Source organism: Callospermophilus lateralis, chromosome 4, assembly GCF_048772815.1.
Source record: "Callospermophilus lateralis isolate mCalLat2 chromosome 4, mCalLat2.hap1, whole genome shotgun sequence".
NCBI classification, from domain to species: Eukaryota; Metazoa; Chordata; class Mammalia; order Rodentia; family Sciuridae; genus Callospermophilus; species Callospermophilus lateralis.
In genome coordinates this window covers 150,811,483-150,833,040 of record NC_135308.1, presented here as the reverse complement: position 1 = coordinate 150,833,040, position 21,558 = coordinate 150,811,483, and the positions used below count along the sequence as shown (strand labels likewise).

The 21,558-nt window shown below is 51.6% G+C and overlaps 1 protein-coding gene across 1 annotated transcript in view; it reads right to left on the bottom strand.

Moving 5' to 3' along the window:
- The window catches only part of Chst11 (carbohydrate sulfotransferase 11), a 214,296-nt gene extending 194,089 nt beyond the window's left edge, over positions 1–20,207 (bottom strand). The window contains exon 1 of the mRNA XM_076853245.2: positions 20,105–20,207. Within this exon, the coding sequence (XP_076709360.1) occupies positions 20,105–20,207 (103 nt within the window). The remainder of the gene's footprint in view (positions 1–20,104) is intronic.
- Between the last annotated feature and the right edge of the window lie 1,351 nt (positions 20,208–21,558).

Below are 21,558 nucleotides of genomic sequence, written 5' to 3'. Positions count from 1 at the left end.
AGGGACAAAAGGGCATGCCAGAATGTAACAGAGCTCAACACTACTTGCCGTCTCCCACTGCTCCTCCCATGTCCTTGGGCTCCCTACTGAACGTGGCTCTGGGCCCATTGCTTCAAGAGGCCCTGCCCAGCAGGTCAGCAGCCTCCACCGGATCCTATGTTCCCGGGGCCACCAACGACCACACAAAGGGAAGGACAGGGGAGGGCAAGAGGGAGACAGGAGGCGGAACAGAATATGAGACAAAGATGGGAACCATCTTTACACCAACAACATCTTCTGAGAAGAAAATCAAGAGAGCCATCCCATCTGCCACCGCAGCAAAAAGAACGCCATGTCTTCTCAACTCGCAGTGACGGTTCTGTTCCGATGGGAGCAGCGAAGGCCTTTCCAACGCCCTTCCCCTTTCTCGGCCCCATTTTGCCATTTCTGATATGTTGTCCCACCGAAGTACCAGAGAAGCCACCGAAGGTCCCCATAGAAAGAAGCCAGAGCTGGAGCAGGGGACAATGGTGACTGGCTATTGGGGTTTGAGATCTTTCTTTCAGCGTCTAAAAAAACCTGATCCCTGCTCCACAAATGTTAGCGTATGATGGTGGATCTTTTTTTTGTTTGTTTGTTTGTTTTGTTTTTGACGATGGCTTCTCCTGGTGCAAACTGACAATAACTTCTCCCTTGAGGTCACACAGAGCTGAAAAGCAGCCTCTTATTTCCCATCTCATAGCTGAAAACTGGGGCACACAGAGGTGGCATGGTCTCCACAGAGTCCCAGCTGGGCACAGGAGCAAGGCTGAGAAGCCACAGCCCCCGAGTCCAGCATCTCTGGATGGGTCCCTGCTGGGTCAAGGCAAGACTGTTCTTCAGGCCACACTGGTTTTCTGGGGCTGCCATAACAGAGCCCCACAAACCTGGGGACTTAAACAATAGAAAGCGACTCCCTCCCAGCTCTGAGACTAAAAGTCTGAATCAAAGCGTCAGCCAGGGCCATGCTCCCTCCAAGCCACAAGGGAAGGATCCTTCCTTGCTCCTTCCGCTCCTAGAGGTGGCTCCTGCCACCCCTTGGCTCGCAGTAGCAACACTCCAACGTCACCTCCATCGCCCCAGGGCCTCTTCCTGTGTATGCGTGTCTCTTCTCTTCTCAGGAAGACGACAGCCATATAGGATTCAGGGCCCACATTTGTGGAAACTGCTGGAAGACAGAAACACTCCTTCTTTCTATTGGGATTGCTCTGGAGCTGGGATGGAGGCGGATGGGGCCACTCTGGCACCAGGAGGAGCGAGTCACAGCACGAGAGGTCAGATCTGGAGTCCCCAGGACCCTGCCACACTGACTTTCTCGTTCTCTGAGGGGGAAAGGGGAGGGAGGGGCCCCTTTTCACTCACAGCAATTTGGGGTGGGAAAAGGTGCATTGCCTGAAAGACTCCCGACCACACTCAAGACCTCTTTAGGAAGTGGTTAAGACAAGTTCAGGAACCCAGGCAATGCCAGCTAACTACACCAAAAGTGACACTTGCCTTAGGTGTCCCTCACTCAGGCACTTTTAAAGGTTCCTCTGCTGTTGTCATTTCCAGCTCTAAAAAGAGCCCTCCCAGGGACACCCCATGATAGGGTAAGGGGCTCACCGCCTCACCCACAGCGCGAGAACCAAACCAATTCATGACACCCCCTGCAAAACCAGAGGCCAGACGGTCACTGCTGATGGCCGCGGGTAACATCTCTGTTTCCCAAGGGCTAAGCCTCCCTGGCTCTCTCAAGGTGGTTCCTGGGTGTCCAGGACTCTGACCACTGCCCTCCATCCGGGCAGGCAGCCCACACTCGGGCACCCGGCACACGCGTCTGTGAACACAGCGTCTGAGCAGACTCACAGATAACCCAGGCTAATTGACCACATCCTACCTAACAGGAAGCCTAATAGCCGGCTATTTTCGACCCTTTCTCACTTCCCCTCATCCACCTTACCACAGGGCCAAGCTGCTGGGAAATCAGGCTGGACACAACAGGGCCTGTGGGAGGGGACAATGGCCACTCCAGAACTCAGATATAAAAAGCCAAGCCCGGGAAGAGCAGCGCCGGGCAGCATCTGCAAAGCCAAGCTCCAGTCTCTGCCTAAGAGTACCTTTGGAGGGGACCTGGTGTGGGATGTGGAAACTAGGAGGGACTCAAGTTCACCTCAAGCCACCCATGGGGGGACATCTGGGGGGGGGGCTCCATTTTAATGTCAAGAAGCGACTTTCCATCATCATTTCAAAGAAATAACATGCAACTTCAAGGTTTATGGATAAAAATGGTTATCCTAGCTTTTTATTTAAAAGGTGAAATGTTTCTTAACTGTCCAAGGAAATTATTAAGTGAAAATACATCCAGGCCTCCCCCTGGAAGTGCAGGTGACGGAGATGTGACTCGGGGGCCCCATCAGCTCTGTGTGTGTGTGTGAGTGTGTGTGTGTGTGTGTGTGAGTGTGACTGAGTTAAGGGTTGGTTGTTTTTCTCTCCCTACTCTCACCCCCACTTCCTGCTTAGTGGGGTCTGTCCCCCCAAGCCTGAGAGCGTCACCAACACACAGCTTCCTGGGGAGGTCTTGCTGTCGGGGCGCTCCTAATGGTACATGTCTTGAGCTGTGAGCAGGGGCTCCTGGCCTTGTCCCTGGAAGTGCTCCCCCACGTCTGAGTTCCTTCCTCCATCACCTGAGGACACGGGTGCGCACTGCCTCCTGACTCTGTCCTTGTGTCTTATCAGTCGTCCATTGGCCTTGCCACCCAGGGGCCCCGTCTTGTCTGGGGGCCTTGCGCTGGAAGTTGATAAATCACAAAAATCTACCGCTCAGTTCTGAAGCCTGGGAAGTCCAAGATCAGGGGACAGGCAGAGGTGGTGCCGGTGAGGACCCATTTCCAGGTCTCCACTGCGCCCTCAGAGGGCGATTCCTCTTTACAGTTTTCCTCCCAGGTCACAGAAGGAAGTTTTTCCTACAGACATTAGCCCCACACTTTGCAGAGAGAAGAAGGTTCTGGGTGTAGCACACGGAGTCATGGACCTGGAAATCCCAGTTCTACCACTTAGGAGCTGTGTCTCCTGAACTCCAAACCTTCTCTGAGTTCCCCGCCAAAATGAGGTTGAGGACAGTCCTCCCTCCCCAGGCTGCTGAGAAGCCTGGCTGGCTCAGCCCAGGTGAGGGACTCGGAGCACAAAAGCATCAAGACACACATTTTTGTAGCATTTCTATGCTGAGGACCATCCACAGGCCTCTCCATCATGCACTGAGATTGTCGGGGTGCCTAGGACAACCCACCATGCTGAAGCACTCCCCTTTTCTGGAAAACCTATGGGTAGAGGAGTTTGTGACAATGAAGAAAGTTCTAGATTTTTCCCAGTTGTCTAGCGAAACCTCTCCTGACCCTTCTTGGCTCATTCAGCCAGACATGCAAATCATACGCACTCAACCTTCATTTTACTTCAAGTCTGTGACAGGTCAGCAACTGGGGACACAGTCTGCCCTCCAGACACCTGGGACCTTGCATGGGCCAAAATCTAAATGAGCATCCGTGCTGAGACCAAGGGAGACTCTGGCAGGATTCTGGATAAGACATTTCCATACACCGCAGGCTGCGGTATAGACAGATACAACCTCCTAGAGAGCAACTTGGCTACACCCACCAGGAGCCTCGGAAAGTTTATGTAACCCGTGACTTTCCCTCCTGAATATTTATTTGAAAGAAGCATTAAGAAAACTCAGACAAAGATGTAAATACAAAAGGTATAGCGTGGCAGTTCTTAAAAGAAAAAAAAAAATCCTTTCCAAAACTGCTGAACAAAAGAAAATGACTAAATGAAAACACATCCATTTGATGGGACGTTATGGCGTTTAAAATTGACACGAGAAAAGGCCCCCGTCTCAGTCCTGAGTGGCAAAAGCAAGACCTACCATAATACGCAGGTGGGTGTCGTCTCTGTAAACACACACACACACACACACACACACACACACACAGCTTTACTCTGAGGCCCTGTGGGGTAGGCAAGAGGGAAATGGCAGAAGGAGCCCAGTGGGGTTACCAGACCTGATACATTTTAGGCCAACAAGGTGGACGCCATTGAGACCCAGATCTTGCCTGTTTTGTCCCCAGCACTCAGAAGTGAGCATGGTGCCCATGGTGAGCATTCAGTAAATGCTTGTGAAGGACTGAATGAAGGACCAGGCCCAGCTCCCCTGTCCCTTCCTCTTGGTGGTTCCCTGACCTCCCCTAAACCAATCACACTTTTTTCCCCAGCCACCCTCAGCCGTTATTACCAAGCATCACAGCTAACAATTACGGGTCTGTCAGCACTTGCTAAATTGCAAGTTACTCAGCTGCAGGAACCAAGCCTTATTTAGGTTTGTCTCCTTAGCCAGATAAACGTTTGGTCAATAAACGTTTGCGTGATGGATGGAGGGGTGGACGGATCTGAGCCTCTTCATACTAGAGTAACAGTGATTATTCATTTTAATTACAATCCCACTCTCCTGGAAATGTGCATCAATTTGGAGAACAACTAAGAGAATAAGATCAAGGCTGCAAAGAGGCCTTAGAACTCGTCTAAGCGGTGAATGGCAAGATTGTTAGTGGGTTTAGCCTTGAAAGGCTTCCTTCTAACAGAATCTTGCTCAGAACCCCAAACATGAAACAGGCAAGCGACCAGTCTGATGGGAGGGAGGCTATGGGCGCCTCGGGGCCCTCCCAAGGACTTTTCTCTCTGACCCTGAGCTATCTGTCTTGACCCTCTGGGCTCCAAGGGGTAGTCTGAAAACTGCCATTTGCTGGACGGGGGTTTCCCAGACGGGAGAAGCAGCGGACAAGAACAAGTTCCCTAATGTCGCCCCACCCTCTGCCCTTTCCACTGAAGGGCAGCCCCTTCCTGCCGGGGTTTTATAACAGCGGCTGGCCAGCTGAACTCCTTACTCCATTTATTGCTGCTTCCTATGAAAACAGAAGAGGACTGTCGCTGTGACTCTCCAATGACAACATCCCTCACGTCCCTCGGATTTCACTTGTAGGAAGGCACTTACGATCAGACCCTCTATTTATTTTTTAAATCTCAATTTGCTTTTCCAGGCACAGAATACAGCATATGTCCCCAAAGGATTCTCTGCAGAGTCCCACAGGGAAGAGCCCAAGCGGCTCCCCAGAGTGACATGGATTATCCTACAAGGCGGAGGCCCGCATTCCCAGCCTAGCAACACCCCAACCCCCTGGTTAAGATTTTTAGGTGCATAATTGTCTTTTGGATGGGGGTTCACACTCTCCAAGGAAAGCTCTTCTATGGAGAGCAATGAACAGATGACCTGTTGGGTTTCTGGTTGCAAACCTGGACTTCCATTTTTGAACAGCAAAATTATGCCGAGAGCCCTACACACAATAAAGCGCAGCTCTTAAAGGATTTCACTAATTCCTCCATTTGCAAAATAATCTCCATTCCAATACTGTCCCATAGGCTCCCAATAATAAGCCCTGTTTTAATTAGACTTTCCAATCCCGAATCTCCAGATCCTTCCAAATTTGTGGGCACAAACTCTTCAGCTTGCCGGTCCACGTACCCCCTTTAAAAACAAGCTGCCGTCGGTGAAGACACTGTGACTTCTGTGATTATTATGCTTTGGGCATAATCTCCGGATGATGGGGGGTCAGTGGGAAAATCAGGGAGGGGGCCTAAGGTGATGAGACCCCCTCCACCAGAAAACCAACTCAGCGCCAAGTGCCGCTGTCTAGCAGAGAAAAGGAAGCCCCCCCCAGAAGGGGCTTTGAAAGCGATCCTGAAAGTCCCGGGTGCCTTTTTGTGTGGAGTATGAGCTGGACAATGCACCCCTCTTCTTCCCCACGGCTGGCCTACAAGGAATTCTGATAGGAAGAGGGCAGAGCACAGTGTCTTCCCAGGGCACGATGAGCTCAGGCCCCACACACCCTGTGCCTGGGTCTCCGTTCCCAGGAGGAAGGGTGGACTTGGGCCTTCATCTGCAGGGTGCACCCCGTGGCAGCCCCCAGCTGCAACCCGACCCCAGATCCACCCTGAGCTCACAAGGAAACCAGAAATTCTCCTCCCCGGGAGGAGCGACACTCTCCCTTTCTCCTGCCACTTCTTTCAGGGCCCTTGGAGGGCGAACCTGGGGGCACCATTAGCAACCAAGAGACTGAAACTGAACCTCCGCGGCCTGAAATTTTGGCATGAGCAATGCAAACAGCGGAGTTTCAGATCCCACCCTAGAGAGCTTTCAAACCCCGCCTTACTTTGCACTCGGTACATTCATGAATAATCTCACCTCCCGCTAAATGATAACAGAAACTATTCCAAAATGTCCCCGAGTTCATTTTGAGAAAGTGAGTTTGAAATTTCTGCATTTCCCCTGAAACAGGAACATTCGGATTAAGCTTAAATGTCACTTCTGAAAAACAAGAGACCCTGAATCTTCTATGGCTCCCTAGTCCCAAGAATAAGATTCAAACTTGAGAGCACTCAGTGGCCTCGGGTCTCCTGCCATGTCCCCTCCTCCCCCTGGGCCCCCAGTGTTCCCAGACATCCCTTCTGACGGCCTCCCTCCCCGATGAGAAAGCAGCTCACCTGGGCTGTTTGCTGTTCCTTCCCACATGCCCCCAGTGACTGCTACTCATCCTTCAGGGCCCAGGGTAGATGTCACCTGTCCCTTGAAGCCTTTTTCAACACCCCCCAGTGGAAATCCTCATCCCCCTCCCTGCTTCTTCCCCTTCAGTCTGTCTCTCTTTAAAACCCACTACTCCTGTGCGCTTCTGTCCATCCAGAGGATTAACCCCTCCTTAGCTGGGGCGTGGCCCTCCAACCTGCGCATCAGAACCACCGCAAACCAGACGCAGGCAGTTCCCTGATGCTGGCTTTTATCCCCAGGCCTCATCTGTGGATGGAGCTCCTGAGGATCTCAAGGGAGAGCCACGCCTCAGAGGAGCCAACAGCCTGGATCCTCTTCCAGTTTCCCAGGCTTTGAAGATACCTTAGAAGCCTGTCATGACCTCAGACGGACTTACATGACTTCCCCACCAAATCTCCCCTTTAGCACACTGAGTCCAAAGAGAGTCAAATTCTTTCTTCTCAAAGGGTAGAGTCCAAAAGGAAAGACAAGGTCCCCTTTAAAAAAGCGGGGGAGGGGAGGGGGAAAAACACAATCCTAGTCCAAAGCACCCAGAGTGCTCCAGTCTGTGGGTGCCACCTGCCATGCTAGCAGCTGCCAGTCACATGTGGTTACTGTGCATCTAAACCGTGGGTAGTCCAAACAAAATAGGTGTCAAATACACAATGGATTTCTGAAGGCTTGATATCAAAAAAAGAAAGAATAAATGCCACATTTTTCTTTATCCATTCTTCCACTAAAGGACATCTAGGTTGGCTCCACAGTTTAGCTACTGTGAATCGTGCAGAATATTACTCAGCACTAAAAAATAATAAGATCATGGCATTTGCAGGGAAATGGATGGCATTAAAGAAGATTATGCTAAGTGAAGTTAGCCAATCCCCAAAAAACAAATGCCGAATGTTTTCTCTGACATAAGGGCGGTGACTCAAAGTGGGGTAGGGAGGGAGAGCATAGGTGGAAAATTACCTCTAGATAGGGAATAGGGGTGGGAGGGAAAGGGAGGGAGAATGGGAATAGTAAGGATAGTGGAAGGAGACGGTCATCATTACACAAAATTCATGTATGAAGATATGAATTTGGTGTCAACATACCTTACATACAAACAGAGATTTGATACACTGTGGTATAAAGGTGTATTAAGAATTGTAATGCAAAAAAAAAATATGAATGGAATGCATTCCTCTATCATGATGTATGTAAGAAATTAAAAAAAAGAAGATTATTATAATAATTTTAACACTGATTAGTTCAGATATTAATCCCACCCGTTTCTTCTTACTTCTTCCTATGTGGTCACCAGAAAATTTAGTTACGTATGTGGTGGGCCACGTGCTTCTACTGGCCAGTGACGCCCTAAAAGGGTCCTGTGCGAGACCCTTACCCTGCAACCTGAATCAACAGATGGCTTCCTGGGACATGCTCATGACTCTGGTGATGCAATCACCACAGCTTTGACAGCTGTCCCTTCACTTGGGGACCACAGTTATCAAAAGGGTCGCTGCTTGGTTCTTTCCAACAGCAGCTCATTGTAGAATCAAACTGTAAATCAAGTTTGTAATGAGAAGGGCACACCTGCCCCTCCCAAGCAGGAGGAACCCTGGGCGGCCGCGATCACCAACACGCGCATTCCTGCAACAGACCCTTCCTGAGTGGGGACCACGCGCCAGATGTCGAGACGCCGAGGGGAACAAAGCATGGCCCCTGTCCCGAAGGAGCCAGTCACCAGTGCGCGTAGGAGCAGAGAGGGCCAAGCACTGGGTAGTCTGGGACTCGGAGAAAGGCCATCATTCCCAGACTCTGAGCAAAAGAAGGGGACAGAGGAATCACACAGGAGGTAACCTAGGAACTGGACTCTGACCTCAGGACAGCTGAAGAGAGATGAGGGTCACATGCACACAGATGACAGCCCTGGTCCCCAGAGGGGATGAGCTCACGGGGATAGAGTGCAGGTAAGAAGAGAAGAGGCTATCACTGAATGGCCCAGGCTCCGAGTCCACAGCTGAGCTTCGGGCCCCAATGAAATAATTACCTCTTGACCTAATTAACTGAAACCCAGAACACGTTGACAGGGTATACCAGTGGCTGTTACAGTCCTTGGTGTCACCATCCCGGAGCCAGGGTCCTGTTCCAGTCTCCCAGGTAGGCAAGCTCCTGGCCTCTCAAAACCTCAGTCTCCTCATCTGGACAATGGGGGGCCAACCGCAAGAGGTTGCAGGAGAGATCAAATGGGGTAGTCCAAGGACAGCAGCTGACCTTCCATCTGGTAGTAAGTACTTAGTAAGGGACCATTGTTGCTAGTATTATTTTTAAGGAAAGCCTCGGATAAACACTGAATCAAAATAAAGGTTTCCCAACTGTTGATATTTTGAGCTGGGTTGGTCTTTGCCGGGGGAAGGAGGATCCTGTGCTGTGCAGGAAGTCCAGCAGCACCCCGACCTCCACCCACTAGATGCTAGTTGCAATCTCTCACCAGAGGAGACAACCACAAATCTCTCCAGACATTGCCACATGTCCCTTGGAGGAGAAGGCAAACCAGCCCCAGTTGTGAACCGATGGTCGAACGCATGGTCAGGTGCATCTGGAAATGGCGGGCTGCTTCAGCCCCTAAGGAGTGTCACTCTCCACTTGTGTTAAGCACAAAGGCCCAAAGAGGCTGCCTGGAGCGTGCCCTTTGCCTCCGGCCGAGGAAGAGAAGACCCCACCTGAAACAGGGTCACAGAACCTTTTCCCCAAATGTCAGCATCTGATGATGTAGCGGCAGGGTGGGGGACACTGGCCAGCTAGGAAGGCCCTCCATGCAGAAGCTCATGACACCTGCAGTCAAGGAGTGGGTGACAGGCCCCTGAGCAAGAACCCACAAGGTCCTCCACCGCACGCAATAGGCCCCGATGTGGAGAAGGCCCGGGCAGCTCTGCCCTGTGCAAGGAGCCGTGCAAAGCACCTGACCACTGCTTGTGCCCCTGAGGGCTGCCATCACACAAGAGGTCTCTCCCAAATGACTGCTTTCCACCCTCCTCAGAGCTCAGCTTCAGAAATGGCGTTGACTGGTGCCCTGCGCTGTTCTGTTTTTCGAGTGTCACTTTTTAAAGTTAATGGGAACCTGAGGGTAATTATGTGCATAATTGGGGGGAAAAAGCTTATGGTCTTTGCACTCAGCATGAAACCACAAAGCTGGGTTTTTTTCCCCCACCAAATATAAACTCTGCTTGCACAAAAATGCTGCCTGGAGGCAACTAGACTTTGGCGATGAAGGTGGGGTGGCCATTTAGCACAGTAGACGAGGCCTGGAGCACCCGGGGCAGGGCTTCCTAGGAGTCCGGGTAAAGACTTGCTCCAGAATGAGAACAATAGGGTTGCTGAACAAGTGAAGGTCAAAGTCTCAGAACGAGGGGCCGCATGTGGCCTTTCTAACTGCCACCTGTGTACAGGGTCCCGACGTCCACCATGAAGGCACCCTCATGTCTCCTGTCACATTTAGTGCTCACCCGCCACCCACAGGAGGGGTGGGCATTATTCTACCCTCCCTTGGCACCTGAGGGCCAAATCTGTGAGTCCGTCCTTGCCCTCAGTCTCAGCCCATCCATTATTAAGCTCCTACCATGTGCTGGGCACCTGTCTAAGTCATGGGTGCAGCAGGTCTGAGGCCAGATGCTGTTTACGCAGAGATCGGAAGGTTTTCTCAAGATTGTGGCCTTTGGGGAGTTGACTCTGATGGACAGAAAGGTCCCACCCTGGCACTAAGTTCCAATGGCTGTCATCAATCCTTGGGGTGGGTGCAAAGAGGACCCCCAATTGACAGCTCCTACCAGATGTTCAGAGTAATAGATACAAGGTCAGACCGCCTTGGTTAGTTTTGATTCCATCAATTCCTCTCCTTGTGATCAGATTCCCTAATAAATTGGTGAAAACAATAGTGTGGACCTCAAAAAGGTCCTGTGAGGAATAATATATATCAAGTGCCAGACCCCAGGCCATTTTTGTTGGATAATAGCCAATAAAGAGCCTTATTACATCACAGGAGTGTCCCCTAAATATCTTCTCCTTCAATCTTTAAAACCCCCTTTTCCCAGAGACCTCCCCTGGCCCTCTGTTTAAAATTGGCCAGGTGCGGTGGTGCACACCTGTAATGTCAATGACTCAGGGAGGCTGAGGTAGGAGGATCGCAAGTTCAAAGCCAGCCTCAGCAACTTATTGAGGCATTAAACAACTCAGTGAGATCCTGTCGATAAATAAAATATTGTTAAAAGGAATGGGGATGTGGCCCAGGGGTTAGGCATCCCTGAGTCCAATCCCTGGTACCAAAATAATAAATAAGTAAATAATAAAACGGCAACAGCCTCCCATGGCCCTGCCACCTCACAGCCCCCTCCTTGCTTCATCGTGCTCTCCAGGACACTTGTCACCACGGAGCTACTCGACAACTTCAGCACGCATCCGTCATTCGGACTCCCCCACTGGACCGTGCTCCACAGGGACACGGATTTTTGTGCCTTTTGTCCCCAGCACCTAGAACAGAGCCCAGTGCTTAGTGAACATTCACCGAGAATGTCTTGAAGGGGGTCAGATGTGCACAGTGGGCAGCGCAGCCTGGAAGCTGGTCCCTGGCCTCAGATTCACGGTGGCCGGCGACCACATACAATGGCGCTACAATACGTCAACCATTAAGGAATGCCAAGGGGGCCTCTGTGCTCTCCCACTTTGGGGATTCTTTGAAGTTAGCAGCTCAAAGGGCAACCCGGTCACTAGCCCGTCCCCCTTGAGTTGACTTTGTGGGTTTTGTTCCCCCAGAGCTTTTAAGAAAACTCCACAAGTCAGGGACTGATAAGAGCTCAAACACTTCAGCTGCCAGGTTTCTTTCTCTCTCTCTACCTGAGATAGCGGCCCTTCCCCTGCTGCTTATCAGAACCTCTCGGCTCAGCCTCAGCGGTGCTGGGTTAAGGCTGTACTTCTGCCTGACGTTGGCCAGGGCGGGTCTAAGGGTTACATCAAGAAGAGTCTAGACCTGGGGTTCCAAAGTCCAGGGACGGTGGACCTCAAAGGAGTCCGGGAAGGACCACTAAGACTCCTGGTTTTATTTCATCTAAATAAAAGTGAAACTTAAGTAATGTCACTTATACAGTCAGAAGCACCCCACCTCACCTCTCACCTCAAGTCGCGTGCCATTTACAACATGCAGGCAGGCCACCTGAGGGGCAAGATGGGCAACCGCAGACCATGAACAACAGCGGTCACCTGCGCTCAGTGGATCAGGAGAGGGAGGAGCCGCCACCGGCTGCTGGTGACCCAACAGCTTCTGCCGTGGTCCGGTCTACAGCCGTGAGACCTGCTTTAACTATCCTAAAACTCACAAAATGTAACAGAGGCTCAAAGGGGCCCAGCCGGGAAGCCAGAGTTGGGAGATAAGGGTCACAATGCAGGCCGCGAGAAACCAACGAGCCTCTCTTTCTGGGTCACACTACATGGTAAAAAGGACCACAGAGAAAGAATGAAACCCACAGAATTATCCAGAAGATAACAAACATGTGGAATTCCACTCACCAGGGCAGTCAGGGCCCTATCCCATGAAGTTAGACATTGGTGGTGGGGATGCGTATAGATCATTCATAAACAAAACAGAGAGAGCTCCTCGGGGTGCTTTACCAACGGGGCACGTTGGCGCTCATTCCTCATTCTCCTCTCTTTCTAGAATGCTTTCCACGCTGCGGAGCTGGCCATTGGGAAGCTGTATTTCCCATGCTCGTTGGAAGCGAAGGTTCTGGCTAGGAACTTGGTCCCCCTGCAAGGAGCTCGACAACTTCAGCATGCACTCACTCGAAATGCAGAAAGCAGAGGCCACCTTCCTGCCTGCAGGGCTATTCTGCTACTGGTCAGCACGGTGATGGGACACCAGGAGTTTTGTAACGGCCTTACAGGGCCCACTCGCCAGCTCTGTCCCTGGTTTTTTCCTGGAACTTAATAAATAGCCCCAGACCCAGTGTGAGAGGCAGCAGCACCCCTGGTGCGTCAGGTGAATTACTACATGAATTACTGCAGGCCCTGCAAGCACAAAATTCCCTTCGGTCAGTTCCTTTCTGCTTCAGATACCTGGGCTGCTTCCTATTACCTGCCTGCACAGAGCAGAACAGGAGCAGGGAGGTTGGGAGAAAGCTGTTGGGTCACCAGCAGCCGGTGGCGGCTGCTCCCTCCTCCCTCCCCACCGGTGGAGGTAGCTGGAAGGGATGGTTTTGACATTCACTTAGTCACGCTGTAAGCATCCTCAGACCCCCTGGCTAGGCCCAGGGGTAGGAAGGATGATCAGGACTGGATGCATACCCTGCTGAGTCAAAGGGGAAGGGGTACAAGTAAGAACTGCAAGTTTCTGAAAAGACCTAGAGAAACACTAAAGACCGCGACAGCTCAGAGGCCTTGGGGGAAAAAAATGAAAAGATTTCACATGGGCGGATTTTTTTTTTTCTCCAGGAAATTTCTGCGTCTATGTCTATTTGAACTTCCAGGTTGAAGGCCCGAGTAAATAACTTATTTCCTTCCCTTCCCTTCCTGACTCTAAACCAACCTCACCATTCATCAAAGAGAGAGATACTGACTGCAAGCCCCCGGCTCTGCAAAGGGGCCAGCCCCGTGGAGAGGGCCCGGCAGCCCGCCTGCTTAAGATGCAGTGACCAGGCCCACCAGGGGAGCCCTGGCAGGAGAGCCTTTTTTTTTTTTCAAATCGCCTGCCTGAGGTTACTGAGTATGCCCCTGGTGACAAAGGGTACCTTCACAATCTATAGTAGCAGCCTTGGAAGGCACCAACTAGCCAGGCACACTGCTACTGCACATCCCACTGAGAGAGAAACGCCTGCTCATTAAAGGTCAGCACCCTGCAAAGATGCCACCAACCAGGACACATTCAAATGTCAGTATTAAAATGTGTGTCATAAAACAGGCACTCAGAGGACAGGTAGTCGGGGACACAGACTAGCACCCAGGCCTTTCACTCCCGAATCCCAGGCTCATTTAACCCCTCTGTGCTCCTGGAGTGTCAACGTGCCCCCGATGCTGTTTATGGCTGATTTGATTCCATCCATTGGACTTTGAAGAGCTTAAGATGCCCCCAAACAAACTCAGTTAAACTACCTCTTTTTATGATTTGTATGTAACTGCTTTAAAAACTGAAAATGGAGCCCGTCTAGTTTGCAGGTGGGGGAGCTTCACAGGGTGACACTTCAACCAAGTGCACGGTGGGCGCCCGAGACCGCAGGAGCAGGAGGCCTCAGATCTGAGTGTGCGAGCAGGAGGCCTCAGTTTCCAGCCCTGCTCCAGGCCACCTCTGCTCCATGCTTCTCTGCTCGAAGTCTCCTGGGCTTGGCCTCCCTACCACAGCCAGGGACAAGGCCCACACGGTCATCCACCCCTCCTCATGGTCTCCCTGCCTCCCTCTGCTCCAGGTACGCTGACCTCCTTGCCAAGGATGTTTTCTTCCACTCAGGGACCAAGACTTGGCCCCGGGGGCTCCCCGCCTGGAACACGCTTCCTGGAGTGGACACACGGCCTGCCCCTTCACTTCCTGCAGGTCTCTGCTCTCCGTCATCTTATCAATGACATTCCTAATTACCTCTCTGTGACATCACAGCCCCTGGACTCTCCTCCCTGCTTTGTGTTTCCTTAGACCATAAACACAGACCTGACCTCTCCACTGGTAGCCCAGCATCTGTCTGCCCCTGGAGAGTGCATGTTCCATGAGGGACAGATGCTCATGGTGCGTCCCCAGGGCCTAGAACCCGAGAGGAACTCTGCTTGAAGTTTCAATCCGCCACATCGGATCTAAGGTGCATCCGATTACAAGCTCCAGGAAATTCTAATTGACGGATCGGCTTGCTCAGTGACCTCATACGAAGAACTGCCGGCCCTTTGATTTCTTCTAATGATGGGGTCCCCAGACTCAAAAGCAAAACTCAAAAGAAAGAAAAATGTGTCAGCCAGACTTCTGGGCTTTCTGTATCAACGCTGTAAAAAGAAGCCTGCTGGCCGTGGCTTTCGTGACAACCTTTGTCACTTGACCTCCAGAATGAGACCGGGTCTGTCCCTCGGTGGGGTTTAGAAGGGAAAGGGTGGCGCCTGAGCTTCTGAGCCTTTGATTTCCTGTTTTTAAATGGCTGTGCTAAGCCAGTCCTAGGCAAAATGATCTTCCACCAGACACCTAGAAACGGGGCTGCCTCTGCTAGGGGAGGGATCCCCCGGCCCCTCACTCCCCACCCCACACAAACCCCCAGCCTCCCCTTTGGAGGTGCCCGATCACCCGGCTTATTTCATAAGACAATGAGTTGGAACCGACAGTGGTTCTAACTGTCAAAGGAAATTGCGTAAGAGAGTCTATCTCATCTCAGCTGCCGTTCGAAACCGTCCTATGGAGGCACCAACGTTTAAACCTCACCCAGGGGAGACCCCCGACGGAGGATGTCTTGTCTTTCAGTTGTTTAATGCTGTTTCCAGGGTTTATAAAGAACGGCTTCATATGGGACACTGTCTTGAAACTTTTCCCAAGGAAGTTTCAGATAGGTGACACAAAAACAGTCGCTGTGTATCTCTATGACCCCAAACTCGATTCTGTGCCTAAGCAAAAAGATTCTCTCATGTAAAACAAATTTGTGCAGAAACAATAACAAAAAAGAAAAAAAAATGAAACAATTCTGGCCTGATATCCTGCAAAGGAGTAGGTAGGGACAGAGACACAGGCAGGTCTATGAATTTAAGAGGTTGTGGCTAAACATACTGTCTTCAAACTTAATAACTAGTCACCATAGTGATGCGTTTATCTAAAATAATACTTTATCAGTCAAGGTAAAAAAATGCATGATGTCACTTCAAAAAATTTTTTAAATACATATAGGTAATATATCCCTCATTTGAAATGTGTACGGCCGGAAGTGTTTCAGATTTAGGACTTTTTTTTCAGATTTTTGGAATATGTGCATATGTATAATAAAATATCTTGGGGAGTCAGACCCATATATAAATGTGAAATCCATTTATGTCTCATACACCTTGCACACATAGCCTGAGGGTAGCTTAATACAATATTTTTAGTGCATCTGTGTTTTGAATGTGATCCATCATATGAAGTCAGGTGTGGAATTTTCCACATCGACTCTCAAAAAGTTTCAGATTTTGCAGCATTTTGATGAGGCCTGTTCATTTGCATATATGTTTTAGCAAGTGGAGAAAAACTGGCAGTTTGCCGTTGAGTGATAAAACAACGGATGACTGTTTATCTTCAGGGCATCCCAAACTTTCAAAGACCATTATGTTTATAATTAGATTAAAAGTTCAATACCACTTGCATTTTATATTCAACCTGGTCAAATGAAACTTCTTGGAGGTAACCGGAGAAGTCTTTAAAGAAAGACTCTACATTCAACCAGGGCAAAGAAATCCCAGGTGACATTGAAAGTCAACATAATGCAAAAGGAGAAAGAGAGAGGAGGGAGAGGAGAAAGGCCTTTCCCCTGGCAGGCAGGTCTCTCTTCTACAAACCTTAGCCTTCAAACAAAAACCACAATCCTACCCCACAGCACAAAAGGAGGTGGGAGGTTCAGCACAGAGGCAGCCCAGAGCCCCCCCCCTTCGCCCCACTTGCTCCATCAAAGCTGGGCCTGCTGCAGGTATGCAAGACATTTTAATGTAAGGGGATGGACTTCCACAAGTTCACAGAGGCCTGAAAAGAGTGCAGAAACCACAGGTATGTGCCTCCAATGGGGAGTGGCTCAATCTATATGGTGCCTGTCCTGAGGACAGGTTCTTCCAGACCGAGGCTAAAAGGGGCCAGCCTTCCTCAGCATCCAGGAAGGGCACACTGCCTGACACCTCAGGGGCCGCAGATTGAGGCCGCGGTAAGAGCTCCTTTCTGGTACCAGATCAGCTTAAACTGGGTCTGGGTCTAGGTCTCGGGGGAACTCAGACTCCAGGAAGGCCAGGAAGTGTCCCCACCGACAGAGCCAGAGTCCCTGGCGAGACATTCTTGGAAACTGGCGACAGGGGTCTGTTTCTGACTCCTAGACGTCACATGCATTCAGGCAGCGAAGACTTTAAGGAGACTCTACCATGTGTCGGGCACTGGGTAAAAGATCAGGATGAGAACGGAGCTTGAAATGTGGGGCCTGCCTCAAAAAGTATTCTTAATAAAGATTATTAACTCAGAGGGTCAAAGACTCCTAAAGCAAACTGCCTGACAAGGCCCATTTCTCTAAACCCTCCACTAATTGATGGCTGATTACTCAAATTCATGAATTACTCAAGCTTATGAATTAGAAAAGTACAAAAGACAATGGCCTCAGATTAGAAGAGGAGGGAAAGACCTCAGGCCCCTGACAGCTGTCTTCTTTTATGATCCTCCCCCCTTCACACCCTCCAGCCACTGGTGAAGCCTGAAGTCCACTTTTTTTTTTTTTTTTTTTTTTGAACATTATTTTTCTAACTCACATCTAGAACTCCTGCCAGAGGGCTCCAAATTTTCAGCAAGACAATCTGCACCATGCTGTGGTCCCTACTGCCCCTCCCAGAGTGACCTGGAGAACCCGAAATTGCAAAGCCAGGCTACCAGTATCAGCTATCCTCATCCTAAGATTCTTCAGAGATGCAAAAATCAAGTCATATTTAAGGAAATTCAAGGCAGGCATAGTGGCACGCGTATATAATCCCAGGCACTAGGGAGGCTGAGGTAGGAGGATGGCCAGTTGGAGGCCAGCCTGAGCAACTTAGCCAGACCTTGTCTCAAAATAAAAAGGACCAGGGATGTAGCTCAGTGACAGAGCCCTTGCCTAGCATGCAGGAAGTCCTGGGTTCAAACCCCAGCACCACAAAACTCAAAGCCATAGGAAAAAAGATGTAGCACAAGTTGTCATCAAAAGTATACTCTAACAAAATGAACCCCCCCCAAAAAAAATGTTTTAAATGGATTCCAAACCATTTTTGCATTTGGCATGCCCCAGGTAATAATAAACTGTTGATGCAGAATTTTTGCTGAACTACATGTAATTTCAAACAAGGAAGACCTTTCAAATTAACTGTCTATAGTTCCACATTCAAAAGAATGTTTTAAAAGTCATATTTTCTGTGCACTAGGGGGAAATAGCTGAAAAGCATCCTCATAGAAATATGAATTTTAAAAATGCCAAATAAGTACATAGATAAACAAACATTATTTCTTGTGTGGAAAGGGGACCAGAAAGCAAAGCAAAGGGCAGGGCAGATCAAAGAGAGAGGATCCTGACCAGTTCACGCTTAGTAAAGGCTGTGCTGCTAGTTCCACAGGCTAGACGGAAAAGAGCTCCATCTACTTCCAAGTTGACTAAATATTCTGACTAGAGCTGGAAATTTTAGCAAAGAGCCAATTACAAGTTGAAAGTTTCTTCCCACTATCTTTAGCTAGAAAGTTATGTCCCAATTCTCTCATGGGATCTGTGAAAACAGATTTTGGCAGGACAATTCACAGGTACAGAGAAGCTAATGTGCATTCCTGCTGGGGGCTGATACTGATCCCTGTTGGGGTTTCTGCAGAGAATTACCTGGCATGCTCAGTTCCAGCAAAACTTGAATGGGCCTGAACACATCTCTCAAGTCTAGACCAAATCATCAGGCCCTTTGTTGGAACTGCTTGAGCTCCATTATATCCGCACACCACCCTGTCCTCTAACCCTCTGGGGAGAGTCTGGCCTGGTCTCCAGCAGCCCCAGAAGTTTGGCACTCTGTGATGCCCGCTGCAACCGCGGCCTGGCTAGGGGAATGTGAGCAAGGTCCATTTTTAAATTCCCTTAGAAGTTTCACAACCACAGGTTTGGGTGAGGAGACAAACGCTGCTCTAGTTTGCTGACATTAAACTAAAAATACCCAGCTGCAAACAAAAGCCATCTTTTACAAGGGCTGGCTGGGATGTTCTGAGGTTCCATAGGGTAGTGTGGGACCATATCCCTGGCAGCCAGGCTGCCTTAAAGACTGGTCCAGGTCCAGCAGGGCAGTGGGGCCTTCTGTGCCCTCGCTGTCAAGGAATCCCAGAGCCGGCAGCCCTGCCTGTGATGCAGAGAACAGCTTTATTCCTCTGCCCTCCACCAAGGCGCAGGCTTGATGAATTCGGGGCTGCGGCTGCTGCAAGTGTTAGATACACACTGAGGGGAGAAGGGCGGGGGGTGCAAAATGAAAACCACCAACCCCATTTCCCTGGAAGGAAATGTGTTTCCATCTCCCTACTCCTTGCAATTCGAACAGCAAATCATTGTTGTGACTACACGGGGAAAGGCAACTCTGAGACATTAAAAATGCATTTCAGAGCCAAGGTGGCCTGGCAGGGATCTGTTAAGAGGTGACAAATGAGGAGGTGGCGGGGACTAAGGCTTGGCGGAGAGACTCATAACCCCAGGCAGCTCCTGGGAAGGTTCTACCTGTTGGAGCCCAGGAGCAAAGTCCGGGGGCCACGCCGGAGGGTGCCCACCCACCTCCCCCTGGTCTCAAAGTTTCCTTCTGGCCCCTCCGAAGCAGCAGCGAGCCCCGTTCGTCCCTGTCCTAGTCTAGATTTCAGATCTGGAACTTTGCCTAAGCCAGGGGGAGAACCGAGAAAAGGGTCTTCTTTCCCCCCACACCACGAGGGGACTCCGATGCTCGGAACCCAGGAAGAGGGAGATGCAACCTGACGATCCGCCCAAGACCTGGCCAAAGTTTCCTCCAAAACTGTGGCCAAGGCGTGACCCAAGAGCTCTGGATCCCCAGTTCAGGGTCTGGGGGTAGGTTGGGGGTGTAGTAGGGGTGAGCCAGGACCCAGGGAATTGGCCGCAAGATCAACGCGGAGCAGGACCCTCGGGTGTTTTGCAAAAGGCCGGTGCCTGATGGAGGGCAGCTCCGGGAACCCAGCCTCTCCCTGCGACCTGCGCAGCGCTGCCGAGCCCTGGACACGTGGGAGCTGAGCCTGGGGCTGCCTAGTTCGCTGCAGGGACTCGCAACCTCGCCGGGGCTCGCTCCGTTCGCCCCCAGGGCCCCCAACCAGGAAGAAGCAACGCGCCCGGCTCAGAGCGGCCAGCTCCGGGCGCCTTTTCATCCTCAGATCTCGGCAGGATCAGGAACCGAGTTTTTTTCCTTTTCAAACTAGCTCCCACCCCTGGCAGCTCCCCACAACCTCTACCTTTCCCTGCTACCTCGCAGACAGGCAAGAGACACAAAGAAAAAGAAAAGAAAGAAGGAGGGGAAACCTCTACCACCCTTCCTGGTCCCATCCTCCAGTCTGGGGCTGGGATGAAGAAGAGGAAGAATCACACCTTCTCTCCTCCTCCCCATCCTAATTCGGTGACCCAGGCGGATCCCGGCGGCAGGATTCCCGAAGAAGAGGCCGAGGGGAAAGAGGTAAGGTTGGAAGAGGCAGAAACCAGGCGAGGCGAGCTAGCGAGAGCGCGAGAGAGAAGAAAATATCCAACAAAACCACGCTAACGCGCCCCCTACCTGGGTGCAACATACTTTGGAAATAGAAGATGACCAGGATAAAGGATCCCAAGCAAGTGGCCAGCACCATCCGGCAAATTCTGTTCATCCTCATCACTTCCAGCAGCGCCGGCTTCATGGCTTTTGTCCTGGCTGCAGGGACCGGGGAGTCCGGGAGGCGCGCCCGGGGCGCAGGAGTGGGGACCCCGCCGCGCGGACCGGAGCCCGGGAGGCGCAGGGCAGGGCTGGGCAGCGATCAGGGGAAGGATCGGGTGGCTTCGCGGCGGTTCTCGGAGCCCCCAGCCCGGGGCCGGGGTGTGGAAGGCGCCGGAGTTGGTCTGGAAGTGCCGAGATGCGTGGACCAGCGTCCGCGCGCCCCTGCTGCTCCTCCCCGCCTCTCCGCGCGCTCCGCCGCCTCCTCCGCTCGCTCGGGCGGTCGCCGCTGCCTCCTCGCGGGCCGGGCGGCTGGGGTGCGAGCCGCGATGGTGCTGCCGCCGCTGCTACCGCTGCGCTGCACTGGCCGCTGTGGCTGTCGGACGGCCCCCTCCCTCCTCTCCAAAGGCTACTTCATTGCGCTCCAATGATCTATATATTCCGAGGCTGGGTTTTACCAAATGCAACTCGCAGCCCCCGGCGAGGGGAGGGAGCCTGCGGAGCGGCGAGGAGGGCGGGGCCGCGCCGGGGCGGAGCGTCGCCTCCCCCCGCCCCTGCCCGGGACATGGTCGCGTCCAGCTGTTTCCCGGGGAGTCCGGTGTGCGCCGCGCTCCCGCAGGGTCCCAAAAGCCCTCAGTCCCCGGCCGAGCTCGGCCGCCGTCTGGAGGCTGTGTCAGCGTTTCCATGACAAAACCCGGAGGAAAAAAATACGAATAAAATCGCCTCGGTGCTGCCACCCACCCCCGCCAGCGTTCGGAGAGGGAAGTGGCAGCGAGCGGGTTGGGCGTCTGAGGGGGAAGGGGGGCTTCTGGTGGCACGCAATTATTTAAATCCCGGAACGACGTAGCGAGCAAATTGCCCCAATCCCCCCGGGAGCGAGTGCCCTTTTCGCGACGATCAAACCTCGGCGGTTTCGTTTTTCTTTCCAACGACAGCCCAGCTGGAGCGTTGTTTTGGAAAGAGGTTAAAGAGGGCCGACTTAAAGTCAAGGTTAGGGGAAACCGCAGGGGTGGGGGGGGGCGGGCAGGCGACCTTTGAGTTTTCCCCGGGACTTTGCAGTCTCTGACACCCTCACCCCAGCCCCTCCAGGCAAAAGGGGTTAGTGGATTTTAAAACTGTTTTCCCAAAGGGTAGAGCTGTCTCCAAATTATCCAAAGTGCTCAAAAATCTTATGGGATGGATGTGAGAAGAGGCCCCTAGGCTGAAGCCACCCTCATCCCAGTCCAACAAACTGTTGGAAAAAAACCCAAGCCAGCCCTAGCACTGGGAGGTAAATGGAAAGATGGCGATGCTTTCTTGTATAAAGTGATTGGAAATGTTCAGTTCCATGCATTTAG